The following is a 22,224-nucleotide window of genomic DNA, read 5'->3' on the forward strand; positions in this document are numbered from 1 at the left end:
CCAGAAGTGAGTGCTATAATTCCTAATTTCGTTCATCATCAAATCATTATCACAGTCTCCCTTAGCCTCGGAGCATAAACGTAGGACGTTAAACTAAATAATGAAACCTGCTGTCTAAATAGGACACTTTCCACAAGTTCCGTACTTCGCTGAAGAAACAAAGAGAACGACATTTGATAATAGTAAAATCAATTTCTGTTGGAAATTTGTCTCAGACTATGAAACGGCAAACTAGATAGGGTTCACTATGTTACGTAATCACCACAAATTACAAAATCCAATTGCAAAAAATAAAATAAAATAAAATAAAAGTCTGCGAGTAACAAACTGTTTATTTCGCACTTAAAAAAACATTTTCTTTTTAGTGCCATTTTTTAAAAAAATAAATAAAGGATCGAAGAAACCTTTAAATAAACACACTATCATTTTCGAACCAATTCTTCATTTCATATTACAAAACAAAGAAATGTTCATTTCACCATACAGAGTTGGAGTTATCACACCACTCACAGCTACAGAAATCTCTTCATATGATTCCATCTATTATGCATCCATCCCACACATACTGATTTGCAAAGTCGCTGGTATCAATCTGCACTGTGGACACAAATGGATAAAAAGTAAGAAAAATAAACTTCTTAGCTTCAGGCAGCCAGCCATCATTAGCTGAAAATAAAATAAACATTTTCAGTTAATTTCAAGTGCACTAATCGGTATATAGTTAGGAAGCAACTGCGAACGGAATATATTTAAAACTTAAATATGTTTTGGAATCTAAACGATCCGTACGATAACGAACAACAAAATTCTTAAGTTACCTAATAATACACGTACGTAGTATATTAACCTTTAGATGCATTTCGGGGGTCAAATTGACCCCTCAGGTGTTCTTTTTTGTATTTTAAGTGTATGATTTTTTTAAAAAAAATCATAATGGTTCTTTCTGACATCTTGCAGTAGGCTCTTCTGTATTATAATTTTATATTTATTTATAATAACGGTGTAGGCATGAAGTTGAAATGAAATGAAATCTTTAAGTTTTACGTCCTACGGTTATGCCGGTTAGGATAAAGGAGACGGTGATGATTAATGAATGAAATGGAATGAAGAAAGTGGGAAGAAACGGGAGAACCCCGAGAAAACCCACAAGCACGGTGTTTGTCCACCACAAAGTCCACACGGCGCGACCTGGGATCGAACCAGGGACCCCAAGCGCCGAAGGTGAACGCTCTATCACTGAGTCACCTCGTCCCCTCTGTAGACATGTACTTATTACATGTCTATTTTTATCTGGATGGTTAATTTGACCCTTTCTTTAATTTTGTTCTGTTTTGGTGCAATTTTATACAAGGTTTCATATTTAAGTGATGATAGTTAATACACCGCTTTTATAATGTAACGGTGGAGGGTATTAGTGGTTAAAATATGAAACAAAATTTTAATAACCTCCCGTTATCCGGAATCTCGGTAGCAGGAGCGCACGCTCCGAAAACAGTGTATCAAGAAATAGTGAATTCAAATAAGAATACCAATATTAATACTACAACACTCTTGAGTCGTAATCGACGACTTACCATTCGAGCCTTCAATACAAATATCCACAATGTTGTAATTCACGAAGTTGTCAGAAGTAGCGTGGACGTAGAGAGATGATGCAATCTAGACTCAAAAGTTTCAGAGTACACTTGTGTAAACTTGTTATTAAAAACCGTACGTATTTATTTACTATATTTGTTTCTATAATACCACATTCTATCACAAAATAGTATTCATATACACAACAGATAATACTCACCACAAACGAACAATATTTTGATGTAAGCAGTCGCTTCAATAATGATTTTGTAACGTCACTCACTTTAATTATTGATACCGTTCAACATAAAACTGAGATTGACAAGTAATTACAAGAAACATGATATTCAGAACAATGAAACACACAAAATACTATATACAACAAAAATAATAATAATACATGCAATAAGGTTTCTCTACATTTCTAAAAGTCTTTTCAGAATAAATGGAAGTCCAGACGACAGTAGCAAATTATGTTATTTCAAATGTCTAGAAAGAATTGTTTTAGAGAAGTTTGATCTCTTATTTATATTTGTATTTATTATTTATTTATTATTTTTTAATTATTTCCTTTTTACGGATGCACTGAACTATTATATTATTCTTGCCACTTGGTATAATTGTTTCTATCTTCAGTTCTGTCTTTGCCTGAACAGATGATTCACTAGTGAAATACTAATTTGAATGCAAAGTGACTAACTGACTGACACTTGATAGTCGCGACTGGCGAACTTTTATTTAAATTGAATTCAACTTATTACTGATATTTCAAACATTCTTCACAGACAAATATGTTAGCTAGCACAGTTTTCAGAAATAATGCAGTTATGTAACGATGTTATATCACTACTGTGGTTGTTAGATATTTTTATAGCTATAATTTGAAGTAATATTCCGCTATCATATAGGCCTATACCAAATATAGATTGATTTTCTTTCAAGCGCTTTTTGTGGATATATGTTTCAAACTTGAGCTTAAGAGTAAAAGAATTCATTGCAAAGTAATGCGTTCATATTGTGCGCTCATTATATGCACGACGTTCTATATTTACTGATCCTTTAGAGTGTATACAAATTATCGACCTCTACTAATATTGACTGGCGCAAGAAACTTAATTATTTACTTTTTGTAGCACTGATATGCAGTATCCAATAAAATAGATTATGTCATGAATGAATTATTTGAAATGGATATTATTATGTCGGCTTATATAAATAATGTATCAATATTTTAGATTTACTTTTTATATGCGCATATGTTTTTACGGTAATATCAAAAGAATTCTATAAGGTTACGAGTGCAAAGCATGCTTTAATGTGTCGTATACCGTATACACACATCACTTGTTTCAATCCTTTTCGTTGTCATTAGTACGTGACATGCGATGTTTACTTGCAGTGGCTGGCTTCTTCACGAATACGGCTCACTTGTTAGTTTCTTACCTTGACTGATAGGTTAACAGAAAACAAGTCCTTAAACAATTCTTGTTCTATTAGTTCACTTACAAATAATTCTTCATAGTTGAATTTTTATCTTATTCTTTTCTTTATGCTTTCCCACTTGTTCTTATTACACTGCATTTCTCTTCTTCTGTCTACCTGCAACCTGCTCCTCCTGCTGTCGATTCAACCTGCTGCTCCCTGATCATATGTTGTCACTGTTGCCAGTCAAGTTTAGACAGCTAAGGTAGTGTTCAGAAGGTTACTGAGCGGAGCGCTCAGTCACACCGCTCGAAGTGAGCGAAACGCAAAACTCGCGAAAACAACGGTGCACAAATGCTGATGGGGCAGCGTGTCCTGTCACAATAAGCGCAAGAAGATGAAGAAGAAGAAGGAAAAGTAAAAGAAAAAGAAGTTGAAGAAAAAGGTCTGATGATTCTCTAATTGCTGGGAGATTTTTATTACGTCAGATAATTGATGTCTAAGGACGGCATCTAGTCTGATAGGTTATTGAGTGGTCGAATGAAAGATGAGTGAGGTTAGTGGTCTCACAAACGATGAAATTTTGCAGGAACTTATTTTAGAGGGACAGGAATAACATGGACGTGGATATAGGAGTGACGAGTTTAAAGCCCTTGTACACAAAAGATGAAGAGTTCACCTATTGTATAAGTATTGCAATGTACACTTATATATCAAAGTTCGTAAAAATATCAATTTGTTATGAAAAACTGATAGTAAAGTTATATTTCCTAAAAGTATACATGGGATTTAATGTTTATGAAATGTATGTACTCACTTATTGTTAATATAGAGATGAAGCCCTTGTACCTAAATGGGAAATCATTACGAAAATATTGCGTGAAAGTATTGATTATGTCCAAGCAGCAGGTTTCAAACAAGAATTGAAAAATAATGTTCGAAAAAAAAAAAAAAAGTCAAGGGGTCAAAATGGCTCCCCCAAATGCAATAACGTAAAAAAAATCCAAATGAATCTAAAGGTTAACAAGAAGCTGCCATCTACGAAAAATACATATCTAGAACCAGGGTTGATTAATTTAAATGAATATTAAAAAAAGAAAAAAATGCTTAAAACTGAAATAGAAAGCAGTATTTCTGACCATTCTTGGACACTAATCGTACGTAAGTCCGAAACTAACATCTTAATCCGTATTATGTGATGGTAAGATTTTAATAATGCAAGATTAAACAAAATATCTATTTCCTTTTAGATTAAAATTAATGGTCCATGAATTTTTGACAATCTACCTAATTTTCTCATTTCATATTGGACAGGAGACTTAAGGAGCATGCTTGAATCCATTTAACATTCAATACTCACAATTTTCAGTTCAGAATTTTGCATATGTAAAGAAAGAAGTGGAAAATTTATATTCCTTTTTTCCTTCCACACTCAAATCGACGCTGCCTGCCTCATCATCATCACAAGTAAACGGTTGAACAGTTTGAAATGAACGTTTGAGCACAGCATTTGGCTCCAGTCGATATTGTATCATGTCATTTGCATAAGTGTGTATCCCAAGGGGAAAGAGGTGTTTAAAATGTATGCTAAAAATAGAATATGTAAGAGCTCTTCACGTCCAGAATACGAGACTTCGGATATAAACTCGTGAGAAATAAATGGACACGTTGCCTAGTGTTTCAGAAAACGGCTTCATTCTTTTCACTGAATATTTGTACATAGCACCTAACTCGAACTGGGCTTTCGTCATGTCATTTTCATTAAAAATGTGTATCCTCAGGAGGGAAGGGAAGTTAAATAGGTGCGCCGAAAATTGAATATCTCACGATCGTTTCACGTTAGGGATCTGTATATAAACACTTTATTGAAAAACAAGTTGCCACGTGCACCACAAACAGCTGAACAGCTTAAAAATAATTTATAAACATAGTTAGCACTTGGGTTGACCTGAGTGTTTATCATTAGTACTATACTTTGACTGAAATGAGTTTTCTAACGGTAGATGAGGTGCCGTACAACTTTTCGCAACCAATAAAGACTGCACGATTTGAAATGATTTTTTGAAGATTTGGGTCGAACTAAGTTTTATTATATCATTTCGATTCAAATATCCATCCCAAGGTCGTACGAAAGGGATTCAAATATATCTTTCAAATAACATACAAAGAGCGAAAAAGTGACTGACTGGACCAAGACTCGAATCCAGGATCTCCGCCATATCGTGCCGATGCGTTAACCACTATCCCACTCTATCACTCCTGAAATCGGTGCTCTCCACTCAGACCACAGCCTAGCTACTGTGCTTGGACATTCAAGGATCCTTATATATGGAGAACACCTCTTTTGACGGTTGTAATTTCACTAATATATATATATATATATATATATATATATATATATATATATATATATATATATATATATATAAGGGTGTCTCAAAGGTCGCCTGACATACGGTAACTCTGTTATTATCAGAGTTACAACTAAACGTAAGAGGGGAAACCATCTCCAAACATGATGTTTTCAATCTAAAGTGAAGGATTTTTTTTTTTTTTTTTTTTTTTAAATCGGACAAGCCGTTTGGGCTGTACACTCTTTATGCACCCAATGTTATACGAAAATGCAACGTTGCCATTTACTGGAAGGTGGTAAGAGTATGATGAATGGGGGTATGTATCAAAAGGAAGCTGGCGATCCATATGTTAGCGTAACGGACAGTAACTTCATTCACTTATGCTGAGGGTCCCGGTAAATGGTAACGCTGCATTTTCATTTCACATTGGGCGCATAAAGAGTGTACAGCCCAAACGGCTCATCCGATTTAAAAAATATATATATATGTATATATCTTCACTTTAGATTGAACACATCATATTTGGAGACGGTTTTCCCTCTTACATTTTGTTGTAACTCTGATAATAACATAGTTACTGTATATCAGGGGACTTTTGAGACACTCTGTATATCCTTTAAATATTTGCCATTAACCTATTATTCCGTGTTAAGAACGGGTATTTCACCTAGCTGTTAATAAATAGAAAGGAAAATGAAAAATATTAATTAAACAGAAGCCACTGTTAATTAGAAACACCTTACTATTAAAATATCTTACATATTATGCTATTACGGTTGTCATACTGAGTGCAGGTAACATGGAAAAAAAAATATTTGTATTCATGTACAGTACAATGCATGCTGATATGCAAGTTTACCTTGGATAATTTTACAATTTTAAAACAAAAGATACTGATATTCATAATTAGGAAGTTATGATGAAAAGAGTATAAGAAAAGTATTCAATTTATAAACAAAACATTTTAGAAAGACTCGCTGTATAGCGTAATGCAAAGTTTTTTGTAGTTTGCAAAATGTTAACATATTCTACATTGCATACTTTACCTTGGTTGTTTACTGATTAAGTTGCCTAAAAAAAAGAAAAATTAAGATTACAATACATTACCTTTCTTTCGTCCAATCATTGTGAATTGAATTTGCGAAGTCACAGTGACCACGCCCATTTCTAGATGCTAATTGAACGATATTGTACTGAGTAACTGTTGCGTTGTACTGTATATGTACTGTATTGAGTAACTGTTACGTTATGAGAAACACCTTGCAGAAAACAAGATACATATCGGGAAATACCTGATTTTGCTTTTATTCTCAGATTACTTATTAAAGAAACTTGGAACGCTGTAGATTACCAAGAAAAGGAACGTCATTTAAAGTTTTTAATTTTTTTTAAAAATTAAGTACGAGTGATTTAAATAAAAACTCGACCAAATTACTTTTCTGAAAAAAAAAAAATAATAATAATGATTTTTTAAAACCTGTCTAGAATTGTGCTACAATGACGTATCAAAATGCATGTTTGGGGTTCGACTCCCTACACTACCAACTATCAACATATTGGTTACTTGCTTTGGGCTTGATTTTCAACTTGTTTATTTTGAAACTTATGTCAGGATGCGGGAAATGTATTAAGTAACTTCGTACCTATGCTGAAAAGGAGCTTTAATATAAGCCGTTACTTTGTATATATATATATTCTTGATGTGCTACCTATTACAGTTTTTTTTTCTAAATAAATTGTTGTGCATTTGATATTGATACTTTCTCGATACTAGTATTTGATATATTGATACTTTCTCGTACTTATTGTATTCTAATATGCATACTATACTATAGTCCGCGTCACCTGAATTGGCGTATGGCATCGGCCAATAAGATCGCAGTATTCTGATTCCAAACCTTCAGTGAGGAATTTAATCTTTTGTAATTGATTTTGTTCATATTTATGGTCATTTACGAACGAGAAATACCTCACTGAAGGTTTGGCAACAGCACACTGCAAGCTTATTGGTTGACGCCATACGCCAATTCGAGTGACGCGGACTATAGTGACCACTTTCGCCTATTGCTGCGAATAATTTTTCTCTGCCTCTTCCCTCTGCATTGTTCGTACTGAATTCAAGCTGGAGAGTGAAGTATGTATCTTTTGAAGCAAAAAGCCTCCATATACAGTTTCCCTTCTTTCAGTTTAACAACACAAAAATAACATAAAATAACTTCTCTTTCTCCTTTAGGAGTAGAATTTCCAAAACTGATGCAACTGAATGACACCACTCTACTTTCTATAGTAACAAGCTGCTATATCTAAGCATTAAAAGAGAAGGTACTAATTCATCATCCAACTTAATACGTCTACTTTTAACACCTTAAAAAAATCGTAGTTTTTTCCCCCTGCATAGGCTTATTTTTCGAGTGCTATTTTCAAATTTCATGCTTCCGAATGATATGTTCGTATGCTATGTATCAAAAATGCTCCACAGGGGGCACGATGGTTCGGTGATAAAGCGCTACCCTCTGGTGTAAGGAGACTGGTTCGATCACAGGGCATCTTACTCCGTAGTACATACCACTAGGTCCGTGGATTTTCTCAGGATTGTTTCGTCTTCTTCCGCATTCTCATCCCCAATTTTTTCATACTCACTGATCATGCGTCTCCTTTAGCCTAAAGGGTACAAAAATCGAGCGTTAAACAACAAATCCATTTCGGGCCGCGATGGGTCAGTGGTTGAGCCTTCACTTCTGCTGCAGGGGGTCCTTGGTTCGATCCCAGCTCGTGCCAAGTGAATTTGTGGTGGACACCTACTTTCTTCATTCTACCATTTCCTTCATTTCTTATCATCACTGTCTCCTTTAGCCTAGCTGGCATAGGCGTGGGACGTAAAACTTGAAGATTTCATTTCATTTTCATTAATCAATTTCTAGAATTTTTTGCCTTATTAAGTTTTCGTCCAATGTGCGCCCCTAAGACCGGGTCTTGTGGTAAATCTGATCTGCATCTGGCAAGAACTGGATTATCGATTGGACGTCTGCTGTGTTATCCAGGGTCTCTATATCCAACACTCGTAAAGTTCACAAAAACTTATAACCTTCCTTTCTGCTTTCCGACCGTCGTTTCAGTACAAAATAAATACAGTAGACTCTCGAGTATCCGGCCTAATGTAGCGGAAGGACAGGCCAGATAACAAAAACGCCGGATAGGCCGGAGTCCTATGAACTCATTTCTTTGCCCCACCAATACCAGTAGACAAAGTTTTTATACCAAAACTCGCTGTTAAAATACAGTACATATTTTCTCACTTCTTATTTGGCTTTGTGCTGGTAGTTTATAAAAATTTATGTACTGCATTACACGTTTCAAGAATTTATTAGAGAAAAAGTAAGTTAAAGAATACGTACGTAAGTTAAAGAATACACACGAACTCCGGATCTATATTTTTTGCTGTTACACCAGTCTAGTCGCTGTATAGCGCGTTATTTCTCCTTAAAAAAAAAAAAAAAAAAAAAAAAAAAAAAAGTACTGTACGTACTGAACAGTTATAATCAGGAACAGCGGCAAGCGTACTGTATTGAGGTTCGTTACACGCTGACGAAACAATGAACAAGGAGCAGAATGCTGTTACAACTTGTATTTTGCACACGATACGTAGAAGGATTGTAACAGACGCCCATTTCCAATACCTTGAAACGCCTTGCCTTCCTCATTTAATTACGATAAAAGAAAACTAAGCCGGATACTCGGGAGTCTACTGTATTCTCTAGTTTTCTGTATCGTTCCTTTTGGTTAATCCTGTAAAATAGTACAGAAGTACAGGTGCCACGAGGAAACTTACTCAATTTCTACCGTTGGAACTTCTTTCTTGATAACAGGCAGCGGGATTATTTCATCGTCTGAGAAAGCCGTGTCCATCATTTCATCAGTGTCAGTGTCTTCCAACATCGCCTGCAATTGATGGATGGACGCCAATAACACGTTAAACTGCTTCTTCCTCATATTCAGTTTCTCCTCCAGTTGTTCACGCTTCAGCTGGAAACAAAAACAACACCTTTTATTTACGGAAATTTTAAAGCTTTCTCTTTTACAGGGTTGTGCAACCCTTGCTATCACCTTTAATTGTAAATAAATACAAAATGAAAAAAACAAAGTTCTCACTGAAGTTTCAGTTCCGCGTACTTATTCTATCATTTTCATTACAACTTATTACAATATGTTTTCTCCTAACTACAACAATTTTAGACTATATTGTTACATGTTAAAAATTTGGTCAAGGGAAAATAATTATTTTTGCTTATTAAACGTGACGTTGCTAGACGCGTGTGGTGGCGTTGGAAAGGTTCTGGTCCTTTGAGCACAGCGGTGATCGGGCCCGGGCCCTGAAGCTTCAGAAATGCTCATTTTCTGACATCACCGCAGTGCAGAAGAGATCAAGACCTTTCCAACGCCACCACCTGCGTCAAGAAACTCCTTATTTAATGGGCGAATAGAATGGCCTCGAGCCAAGAATTTCAGAATCTCATGTCCGGGGTTTCGAGCCCAACCCACGATTTCTGAAAATTACTGCTGTGCTCAGACGACCCGAACCTTTCCAACGCCACTACCCTCGTACAACAACTATATGTTTAATAGGCATATAGAAGGAACCCGCGCCCAAAACTTCGAGAACTTATTTCTTAGGCCTCATTGCCAGGGCCCGATTTCTTACATCAGCACTGTGCTCACGGGACCCTCCATGTCTAAGACGGTTCCCCTATCGTAGGATGATTTAATGGAATTTTCTCCATGCTCTTTGGAGCAATTTATAAAATATTTGTATTTTAAGTTTGAAAATAAATCATGATCATTCACTGGTGCTGCAGTTGAATCACATTATATCTTAATGAACAGGAAGCTCAAACACTTACAGTTGAATTCTTTACACACAAAACATTCTTTCACCTGAAAATTAAGTTTAGATTGCGTACGACTTTGCCGAGTCGGAAAATTAAGGTATCTTTTTGTAAATAAGAAAACAAGAAAAAAATTCTGCAATTAGACGGAAGATAACATCAGGTCAGTAATACAGGAAGAGAACATTCGATAACCGGCAAGCGTGAAAATGAAGTGTCTTGTCACAAGAGATAGAAGAAACAACGTCATCACCATCTATAAACTTAGTGGTGAGTACGATCTTTTCATTTGGCTAGTACCGATGCATTAGAGAATACTCCCTACTCTTTCTCTTCTATTTTTATTTCCTTTCTTTTTCCAAATAATGATAGAGAGAGAGAGAGAGAGAGAAATCCTTACCCTGCTCTATCTACGATTTAAGATTTAGATTTTTGGGCTTTCGACATCTAAGGCCATTTAGCCCTTCACGATTGGAGGGATGACGTCCCTCGGCGAGCACACAATCCGGGGAAAGAGAAGGAAGGAAGCGGCCTGAAACCTATAAGTTAGGTACCACCCCGGCATTTGCCTGGTGTGAATGAGGAAAACTCAAGAAAACCTCATTCAGGGTGGCTGACCTGAAAACGCGTGTTACACTTTTTCGACCGAGTGACCCCACCAGGAATCGAACCCGTGACCGCTCGCACTGAAGGTGAGAGGGTTAGCAACTATGCTACGCGGGATCACCCTGCTTTATTTCTCCCTCTCTCTGGCAGACAGGGAAATTCTGAGAAGAGTTGTACAGACAAAGAGAAAATAAATATGCAAAAACGTGGAAGAAGGTGTCAAGAAAGAAAAAAAATGAGAATTTTTCTTTTTCATTTTTATCCTCTCTCTCTCTCTCTCTAGCTTTGCCTTTCTTCTTATATGATCTTCCCTCTCTCTCTACCTTCTTCACCTCTTTGCTTTTTCAGTATCTATCTCTCCTTTCTTCTTCTCCCATGTAAAACAAGAAAAAGAAAGAGACATCTTTCTCTTCTCTCCCTCCTCCTCTCATATTCTTTCTTCCTAGAGAGAGAAAGAGAGAGAGAGAGATTGAAATAAAAAAGAGAAAAGGAATATCAGGAGAGGGATTTTCCCTTTCTCTTTTCCTCTTTTGTTTTTCTCTCTCTTCACAGAAAGTATGGTGACAGAAAAGAGAAGAAAAAGAAAAGGGTGATCCACCATGACATACTCTCTCTCCTTTCTCTTATTTTTTCATCTTTCTTTATAACGACCACTAGTTTTTCATTTTTCTTCTTTTCAGAAAAGAAAAAAGAAATGAAAAATGTTTCTTTCATCCTTCGTTGTTTCTTTCCCTTTGCGGGGAGAGAGCGAGAGACCTAGAGGAAAAGGAAGAACTGACGGAGGAGAGAGCATTCTTTCTCTTCTCTTTTTATTTCTTCTTTCTCTCTTTATTCTTGTTTTAAAAAGAGAATGAAAAGAAGACAGGAAAAAATAAATTTTCCTTTCTTTCCCTCCCTTTCTCTCTCCAGAGAGAGAGAGAGAAAGAAAAGAAAGAATCGCTTTCTTCTTTTTTGTCTTTCTTTGTTCCTTTCTTCTTCGTTGCGAAGGAGAAAGAAAAGAAAAAGAAAGAAAGAGGAAGTCCGACTCAGAACATTCGTTTCACACTTTTAACCCTCTACTATTTGACCATGTACTATTATCACCAGTTGGAATGTACTTTAATCTAATATTCCTTCTTTAGTTTGCTTTTCTCAATTGAAGCTCCACATACTTTTCCTATGATACTAGATTTCGTAATTTAATTAAATCAAGGCGAGCGTGTCCAACAGCCCCATATGATGAGTGATTAACATCAAATATCTGAGTTACGAATAGTTACGTTCCAATATTGTCTAAAAAATTGATACGACTTTTGTGAAGAAAATCCGCTGGAATGACAAACACACTGCTGAGTATTCTAGGGTGCCATATTCAATAACTGAACACGAAAAAAAAAAAAAAAAAAAAAAAAAAAAAAAAAAAAAAAAAAAACGAAAGAAAAACTGAAAAATAATAACATTAGAGACACATAGGACAATATATTTCTGTTCTGGGTACCTACTTAAATAGGGTCGCAAGGCTTAGCGACAGACCTCTCACCTCTAGTGTGTAGGGTACTTAATTCGATCCCAGTCCACGCCAAGTGGGCTTTTTGGTGAACAAACATTGTATGAGGGGGGTTTCTCCGGGATTTTCTCTTCTTCATGCTACCCTATCATTCAGATCAACGTCATGGTCTCCATAGCCTCTGGGTATAATTATGGGACGCGAGTACCCCGAGAAAATTCATGTCCACCACAAACTTACTTGACCAAGGATCGGATCAAGGACCCCACACATCAGAGGTAAGCGTTCTACCCCTGAGCTCTGCTGATTTTGAAGAAACGAGAAAAGCTGGATTAGATATCATGATTCAATATACAACTTCGAGATCTTGTAAAATGCTCAAAAACATAATTATCGTTTTAAAATATCATTAGTGTCTTGTTTATAAATCTTAGGTATATTAAGAGTTCTTCTGTACTTTTCTGATCTGTTTCTAAATAAAGAGCTCTAGTAATTTCAAACTTGTATCAAGTTTTAGTTGACAACTTTACAATAGATTTACAGACTATATCGTGCAGAGATTTCATTAGCGTAATGAACTCGTAATTATACGTACTATATGAAGGTGCATTTAGATTTGTCACAAGATTGAGTCATATTCTCTTGCCGATTGTTCGTAACAATTATTATCTTTATCATTCCAGATTTCACTAAAGAATACAGCTGCATGTGGAAGCATATACTGAGATAATTCTGCTAGTGGGCACCAGAACTGGCAGGCGTTTTCCAGAATCACACGCAACAGAGTAGCAAAGCTGATACAGAAGTTTAAATCTAGTGCGGATTTCGAAACACGGATCATCGAACCGACGACACTCTACAGCAAACATGCACCTGAGAAGAAAGAGTTTTCCAACATAACGTTCATTAATTGCGACACAAGTAGGATTTGCAATTTCCAGAATTACGATGTGGAACACGGTCCCATAAAAATGAAACGAAATCTTCGAGTTTTACGTCCCACGTTTATGCCGGCTAGGCTAAAGGAGACGGTGATAATGAGAAATGAATGAAATTGTGGAATGAAGAAAGCGGGAGGAAACGCGAGAACCCCGAGGAAACCCACGCACGCAGTGCTTGTCCACTACAAAGTTTACTTGGCGCGAACTGGGACCGAACCACGGACCCCATGCACCAGAGGTGGACGCTCTACCACTAAGCCGCCGCGGGCCCTACGGTCCCATGTAAAGAACTCCACATTCATGTGATATATCACTTCTGGATTTGTATTTGTGATGTCGACGGTAAAGATGCACAGGGTAGGGAACTCAACATGAAACATCTCACGAAATGAATTACAGAGGCTTGTGAATCTTATAATAAAATGTTTAATCATTGGTGATTATATGCATGTCGTTCCTATGATAACTGCTATATTGAAATCTAATGCGCTTTTCATGATGTAGGTTCCCTGAATATTTTGAGGGAAAAGAATTTAAACTAGTTGTACAAAAAGATCATGTAGCTGACTTACACTAAATACTTTTAATTGAATGTAATGAATATTTAACAAGTAGGCCAGCTGGAAAGTTAGTTGTTTTCTAAATCATAAATGTAATTAAATAATTGTGGTATGTAACACTTTCTGTATAACGAATATAAATCTAACAAAACCTTTGGATTTGTCTGAAGTATTGAAATAAAGATAATAAATGATCGACAAGACTTATTACAATAGGTTTCTTCTCTTTTTAACTATAAAGGAGGCATTCCATGTATGAGATGTTCCCGGTAGTAAGGGCAAAGGCAACGAAAGTGTGTTTTCTGGAAATGCACTCTGAACGGTCAAAACAGTCGTCCATTTATTTTGAAACTGTATCTTTTTAGACAAAGAGGCCAACTTCCCGAACTACACATACATAGACATGACAATTGGCTGCCACAGAGCAGTTTGGTATTGCTACTTCAACACCTCAAATGAAACTTTCGAGCGTTCAGATTGCACGTAACTTCCGCTCTTACTATCCGAAATGCTCCATATAATTTACTTCCATATATATAATTTATTTCTATATATACACCATTCCATTTTATTCGTTGTTGTAAAATAAATAAATAAATAATAAAAAGACCATATACAAACTAATTTCGTCACTTCCGCATGATTTCTACAGGGTGGTCCGGAAGTGAACATACCCCCCTTTAGTTTCAACAATATAGTGCTAGTTATGGTAGAATGTCTGTACACAATTACCTCGAAGTCTTAAGAGTCATAAACATGGGTATGATAACCTAAAACAGCTGAATTCTGCGCCAAGGTCTCGCAGATGTATTGCAGAGATATTCCGGAGTCACGTGGGTGAAGGCGTGTTCCACAGCTGCCCGTAATTCCTGCGTTGTGTGATATTGAGTGTTTCTTATTTGTTGCTTTATGAAACCCCAGAGAGCATTGTCTGGTGTCGTCAGATCAGGACTTCTTGGAGGCCAGGCAAAGGGAGCTGGTGAAGATGGACAACCTCTTCCAACCCAGTGGCTAGGAAACGTCTAATTGCGCACGCGAATCGCGAAGTGCGCTGGTGCTCCATCCTGCTCTTGTACAGTGTCTTTGATATCATTTTCTACCAGTTGAGGCACCAACCACTCATTAAGCATCTAGGTAAGAATGTCCATTAACATTGTCTTGGAAGAAGTAAGGCCCACAAATATGTGTTACACTCATTCCACCCCCACCATCACGTGTGGTGGGTTTCTCTCCATCTCTTTGTAAAACCGCGAGTTTCCCTTGCACCACATTACAACGTTCCGAGAATGCATACTCCGGTAGAAAGCACACTCGGAGGGCTCTTCTGTGAAGAGGACTGCACCACGGGATCGTTTGGAAGGGAACGTCTTGGAAGGAGAGTTCTGCCTGCCTCTTTCCGCGCATCCATGTTGGCGTCACTCAGTTCATTCACATGCGTTGGACAGTAAACCTTCAATGTAAATTTCGCTTTAACACTTTCCATGGTGTCACTTGCGTAAGAGCTTTCGTGAAGCCAAACCGCAGCAACTAATCTTTATTCAATACTATATGGACTTTGATCACACATTGTTGATTACTCCAAATTCACTGCAAATTACTGTAACCAAGCAGAAAACAAATGAACATGGATATCAATGTTGCCATACAAATGTGTATAAAACCTAAAACCGTCAGAAAACATCAATTAGGGGTACGCCCACTTCCGGACCACGCTGTACACGCCGAAAAAGGGAGTTTTTGGATGTCTGTCTACCCCTCTTGATCTGAAATTACGATGAAAAACTTTGGCGGGTAGTTGGTGGAGATATGAAAGAATCAAGCCAAAATATGTTATTGCATATTCTGAAACGTAACATCCAATATTTGTTCCTGTTGCTGAAACGCCACTCTCTGTTTTCAAATTAAGAGAGTCATCCAGAAAATAAAGCCCGTTTAGTTATACAAAACGAAAAACACAATATTTATTTAAACAAAACAAAACAAAACAAAAATGTTATATACCTGAAGCTTTTCTTACTTCTCTACAGAATCACCACCTTCATTTAAACATTTGTGGTATCTGTTCACGAGCTTAAAAATTCCTGTGTTATACTTTTCTGCCAGCTCAGTAACCCAGTGAGTCACTGCATTCTTCAACTCTTCAGCACTTCCAAAACGTATACCGCTCAGAAACTCTTTCAGCTTAGATTGAAATCGCTAGGAGCAAGGTCTGGACTATAGGGTAGATGATCAAAAATATCCCATCCCAATTGATCCAGCAATTCTTCAGGTGAAGCAACAGTGTGAGGGCGAGGATTGTCGTAAAGAAGCACAATTCCTTCAGAAAGTATTCCTCGCCTCCTCTTTTGAATGACTCACCGTAGTTTTCTTCGAAAAATGAAATGAAATCTTTGAGTTTTACGTCCCACGCTTATGCCGGTTAGGCTAAAGGAGATGGTGATGATGAGTAATGAATGAAATGGTGGAATGAAGAAAGTGGGAGGAAACGGGAGAACCCCGAGGAAACCCACGCACACGGTGTATGTCCACCACAAAGTCCACTTGGCGGGACTGGGGTCGAACCCAGGACCGCAAGCATCAGAGGTCAACGCTCTATCACTGAGCCACCGCGGCCCCTTAGAATTTGTTAAAGAGTTGCTACTTTCATCAATTATTGTTAGTGGTGTTCTGATACCCATTTCTTTTTCAAAATTCTATTTATTATAGGGATGGCCTCATTTTCCGGAAAAACGGAAACCGGAAAATTGAAAACGGAAAATTTTCCGGAAAACGGAAGACGAAACATTTTCCGGAAAATGAAAATGTTCACTTGGAATAGTGACATTGGTCGTCTTACATTAAGAAATATAACGAAAAATGCTACGCGAAAACAACCTGTAAATGAGGCAATGCTCTTCACCATCTAGTGCTATAGAAACGCAACTCAAACTTAACAGTGGATAGGGGAGGAAAGGTCGAGTAAATCAGCGACGAAACATTCCTTCCTGCTACATCTATTTGTACACTTGCTTAATCATGTACTTTTTTTGTTTGCGTGAGGGCTTGCTGATCATTCGTTTGCACCCGGAAATTCCCATCATGCGTGCGTTTCGGGGAATCCCCGATTATGCGTGTACCTGAGGGCAGAACTCTGGCAGTGTGTTATTAATACAACTGGTATATTTATATTCCAACCATTTCTTCATTGCTTATCGTGACCACGGTGATCCTGGGGGGCAGCCCCCCCAAAGTTCATGTGGACCCCGCATTCTATTTATAAATATACAATATTTTGCACAATTTGAATTCAGTTTGTCTTAGAACCCTCATATATACCTTCTGCATCTGAATGGATCCCTAAAGTTACAGAGAAATCGGCGCCCTAGATTCTATAGAATCCACACGCAGTAGTATTGGCGGGAGTACACTACGTATTCCAACTGAGCTCAGGCGTTAGAACATCGGATTAACATTCAGAAGGCCGATGTTCGATTCGAGCGTCCTATCGTCCCGACTGTTTTTTTTTTCTGTAAGTTTATTACTCAGTTACACCCGACCTGTGTCATAGACTTTTTAACCCTAAGATAAATTCAATTCTACTGATGTAATTCAATTTTACCCTAATGTTACCATCTTGCAACTATAGGCGTCACGAATTCCAAATACCGGTACTATTGACTATAAATACCATAGTATGTAGCACTACTTGAAACTAGCGCCAGCTATTCATATAATGATCTATTCCACATAATTCTCTTCGTAACTTTTTCCGCTAATTTCTCTTAAACTAAAGGACTATTACACCTAGTCATCGATACATCAATTCAGTTCTCAATGCTGACTTATTATCTATGTTTCTGTATGCATTTGAAAGTTTTACTTATTATTAGAGCAACCCAAAAGCATACAAAGCATAAAAAGCATAATAGCTATTTACACATATTGTTGGTACCTTGAACATGGTTGTGGCTGTCTAAGGATCCAGAAGAAACTAATTTTAAAAGCATAATTTTAGAAAATAAAGCATAAAGCATAATTTAAAAGATATAGCACAATTCTTTAAAAAATCTCTTTAACTTCAAGTTTAACATACTGTATTAATATATTTAAGAAACAATATTTACAATGCAAAATCATTGAGAACATAACAATGCAACAATGAAAAGCTTATTTTTATTTCTGTAAACTTTTTGGTCTAATCTTTTGACGTGGAGAAAAGAATAAAGGACAAAAAGAAGAAAACTTCCACCAACAATGATTAGTACACAAGAACTCCACACTATACTGTTATGTGTACCTCTTGAAGTTGAGCACTTTCTGTACTTTTTGGTGGCATCTTTTACTTTCCCTTTCTGTACATATGCATCTCTAAGGCGCACACAAGTGATTAAAAAAAAACTGACTCGAGTAAAGCCTCTCTTTACAGTGCATTAGGTAGAAAGTTCATTAATTATGAAAGAAACTGGTTGCATAAAATATTAATAAATAGATCAAGATATTTAGAATATTTAATGTATAGTAAATATTATACGTTACACACGATTAATGTAAAACAATGATTGAAATTAATAATAAAGCATAATTTGGAAAAGAAAAATAAAGCATAATGTAGGTTGCTCTACTTATTATTCTACATTCATGTTTTGTTACTAAATTGTGAACTCCTAATGCAATCAAAGTGTTTTATTATTATTATTATTATTATTATTATTATTATTTCTATTATTTCATAAACGTAGATGGTAATCTAGGTGCTGCTACCTCTATATCTGAGATTATCGCTTCACCTGGCGCACGCTCAAATGCATCTAAAGTAACAGAAAGATCCCAGAAAAAATGTTTTACAAGTAAGGGAACATAGTAGTACGTAAGAAGCAGAAAAGAATTCTGTCTTATCTCAGAGACCCTAAACCTTGTTCTTCCGCAAGAGCAGAGGTGCTTCATAGTAAAATAAGTAATAAGGTACCAAAGGATCTTCTTCCTTTGCCTTTCGTTGAAGCAATTCGGTTTTTTGAATTTATGAATGAAATAGAACCAAGTTACTAGTCACCATCCAGGCAAACTGTGACTCGCCGTATTGAGGCCTTGTTTTCTAAGGAAAAGTGTGGCTGCGGAATCGATTGATTTGACAACAGATAGCTGGGCTTCGCAGGCTGCGGAAACTTATATTACAATCACAGCCCACTATATGCTTCCATCTAAGTTCAATAAGTTCAGTCCTTCAAATAATTGAAATAGAAGTGAGGCACACAAGGGTAAACCTAACTCAGCACTTAGCACATGTTGCAGAGTAGTGGAACATTTTAGATAAAATACATGCAATTGTCTATGACAATGCTAGTAATATTACAATTGCGGTACGAGAACTTCCGTATGCAAGCATATGTTGTTTTGCTCAGACCCTACAACTCTCTATAAATAAGGGTCTTGCAATAGAGAAAATCGAGAAAATGTTATGTGTTGTTAGTCGGATTGTTTCCCACTTTAAATATAGTACGTTGGCAGCGTCAGAACTGGAAAAACAGTAAAGGTTATTAGGATTGGAAGTACATTTCCTTATACACAAGTTAAAACTCGGTGGAACAGCATACATGAAATGCTTGAGAGATTGATAGAACAAAGAAGAGCTCTTAACAATGAATTATCAGATAGAAATGTAACAAAGACGTCAGATTGCAAGAAGTTTAACCCTTTAAGGATATCCAAAATTTTAGACTTTCACTCAAACAGCTACTGCTTCCTTACTATTTATCGTAGGATCATGGTTCATACCTCGTTTTTCTCACGATAGAGCATACTTACCAACGGTACCACGTGTCGGTATCATAAACCTTAACCGGAAAAATAAATTAAAAAAAAAAAAACCGGAATTTTTCTGAAAAAATCACCCTTTCTTAACACTTGCGCCCCTCGGGCCCGTCCCCGGTTTTACGTAGGGATCTAAAAAAATTGATAAACACCCAAAGGTACACACAATCCTTATGCAAGTTTCAATCTGATATCTTGAAAACTAAAGGCGTGAAAAAGTTTTGAAATTTGCCTTAAGAAAAAAAGTCACGTCCCTTCGCACCACTTGGCGCCGCCAAGTTGACCATCCGGTTAGAAACGCATCTGCGGTGTTCTTTGGTCCATCCTTGACTTGAAAAATAAAAAAAATCCCGGCTTAAATACCTGTTATAGAACTTAAATAAGCGGTCAAAGACGATAGTACGCCATGGTATATAAATATACCAGAACTCTTAAAAAGGTTAAACTTTCTACAGACTAGGGATGACCACATTTTCAGGGAAAACGGAAAATAATTCTTCCGGAAACTGGAAAATTAGAAAGGAAAGACGGAAAATTTTTCGGAAAAACGGAAACGGAAAATTTTCCGGAAAATCGGAAGACGGAAAATTTTCCGGAAAATCGGAAGACGGAAAATTTTCCGGAAAAGCGGAAAATGTGATTTCCGGAAACCGGAAAACTCTTTTTCCGGAAATGGCCATCCCTAATTTATTAGAAGAAACAACCTACACAGCCTAGAAAAGCACTACTGTTGCACCAGTACAAGCCAAAATTCGGTTTCTTATTCGCCCTTGTATTCATGCAGCAATTGTTACGCTGACTGCAGTGCCCTGTTTCAGATCTTCCACAATGCGAATTTTCGAACACAATATCCTTAATATATTCCAGAGGAAAACACACAAAGGGACTATTTATGTCCGGTGTCAAACATATGAACCATCCTTTCAAGAGTTAAAAGGAAATAATTTTCAGTCACGGTTGAGTTACCAAAAATCAACAAATAAATAATAATAAACATGGCCACAATAAAATGAAATGAAGGCTAAATATCTATTACATCCCGAAAGATGAAAACTATTACATTCTATTGATATAAACAATACCTGCAACGATTTCAACTCGTCTTGCAACTGCGCTAACTTCTCCCCTGTCTGCTTTCTGTCCGGTTGTTCGTTTATAACTTTCGCTAGAACATCGTACTCCATTCGATTCTTTCGAATCGTTTTGGCTTCTTGGAATTCTAGCTTCGTAGATTCAATCGTCGTTTTGGCGGATTCAATGCCTTTCTCGATCTGCTGGGAGAGCATCTCGTAGTTCTTGAGTTCTGCTTCACTCATTTCGGCCCCAAGACGAGACTTGGTCATTGCAAATTCACACTGCGCCAGTTGTGCTAACATCCTCTCGTATGTCAAACGACTAAAAATATAACAAAGGATTACACACTACTTAACACCAATGAACATTAATAGTCAAAGGACGAAAACTAATACTAAATAACGATTAAATAAAGAGATAAACACTTTGTGCGTCATTTGTTTTTCCTTTTCATTCAACATTTCGTTATTTACTAGTGAAAGCCTATACAGGGCCCTGTTTTCCACATCAATTACTTTAGTAAGTTTAAGAATACGAATACACAAAGGAGCTCATTCGTGGCTAAGCGGTTAGCGTACGCGCCTTTGGCGTGGGAGACCCGGGCTAACCTCAAAATCAACTCAACTCAAAGAACACAAAGAGTGAAAAAGTTACTGACTGGAACGAGACTCGAACCCGGGACCTAGAGCTCCCTCGTGGCTAAGCGGTTAGCGTACACTCATGTACAAAATTATTGTCGCATGTCTATAAATATGTTGTTGTAGGAATATAATTTGATAATGAATTCGCTCGGTATTTTTTATAATGTTAATATGTGTATAACCAGCAAAGACATGTATATGGCAAATTTCACGTCAAAAGAGCAATAAAACGAAAATAAAAATTTCTTGTCCATTTAGCAACATTTTTTAAAAGTCATTTTAATTTTCGTATTTATAATTCTTCTTCTATGAAATTTACTACAAATATAGGTTTCCCGATTATACACATAGTATCAGTATTAAAAGTACCCTGCAAAATCATTATCAAATTATATTTCTTACAAGAAGACAGTTATAAATATGCGACAATCATTTTGGACATGAGTGTACGTGCCTTTTGCGTGGAGACTCCGGTTCGATTCCCGGAGGGAGCTCATGTGGTTTGGATCCCACGTTAAACTGTAGGTCCACGTCTCATATAGTCTCGCTGCTGAACTATTACATTAAATCAAATCGAACCCGGGACTTCCGGCATGCGTGCTGATGTGGTACAGCTCGCTTCCCCGATCAGTGACTCACTCACTCACTCTTGAGGCCTGTGCTTTCCTCTCGGACCATGAGGGCTGTACCACAGACCACTGATGTGATTGGACAATCCTTGTGTCCATATACTGAGTACCTATGACGGTTGTGATTTCATACGTATCAATGAAAGAGGAAACAACCGATTTTTAACACACCAGATCCTATGTAGATGTGAATTCTAAAACCATTGCCGTGGCGTATTGGTTAACGCATCGGCACGGTATGCTGGAGGTCCCGGGTTCGAGTCACG

The 22,224-nt window shown here is 36.9% G+C and overlaps 1 protein-coding gene across 2 annotated transcripts in view; it reads right to left on the bottom strand.

Moving 5' to 3' along the window:
* Positions 1-314: 314 nt before the first annotated feature.
* thoc7 (THO complex subunit 7) overlaps positions 315-22,224 on the bottom strand; it is a 45,052-nt gene continuing 23,142 nt past the window's right edge. The window contains exons 3-5 of one of the 2 annotated variants that reach the window (XM_081756488.1): positions 20,697-21,009; positions 9,181-9,374; positions 315-597 (exon numbers count right to left, since the gene is read on the bottom strand). In XM_081756488.1, the coding sequence (XP_081612614.1) occupies positions 588-597; positions 9,181-9,374; positions 20,697-21,009 (517 nt within the window). In that variant the 3' untranslated portion in view covers positions 315-587. Of the gene's footprint in view, positions 667-9,180; positions 9,375-20,696; positions 21,010-22,224 lie in introns of both variants that reach the window. The other variant, XM_081756489.1, reaches the window with a different exon arrangement.

The sequence above is a fragment of the Thermobia domestica genome, chromosome 4 (genome assembly GCF_964235325.1).
Source record: "Thermobia domestica chromosome 4, izTheDome1.hap1.1, whole genome shotgun sequence".
NCBI classification, from domain to species: Eukaryota; Metazoa; Arthropoda; class Insecta; order Zygentoma; family Lepismatidae; genus Thermobia; species Thermobia domestica.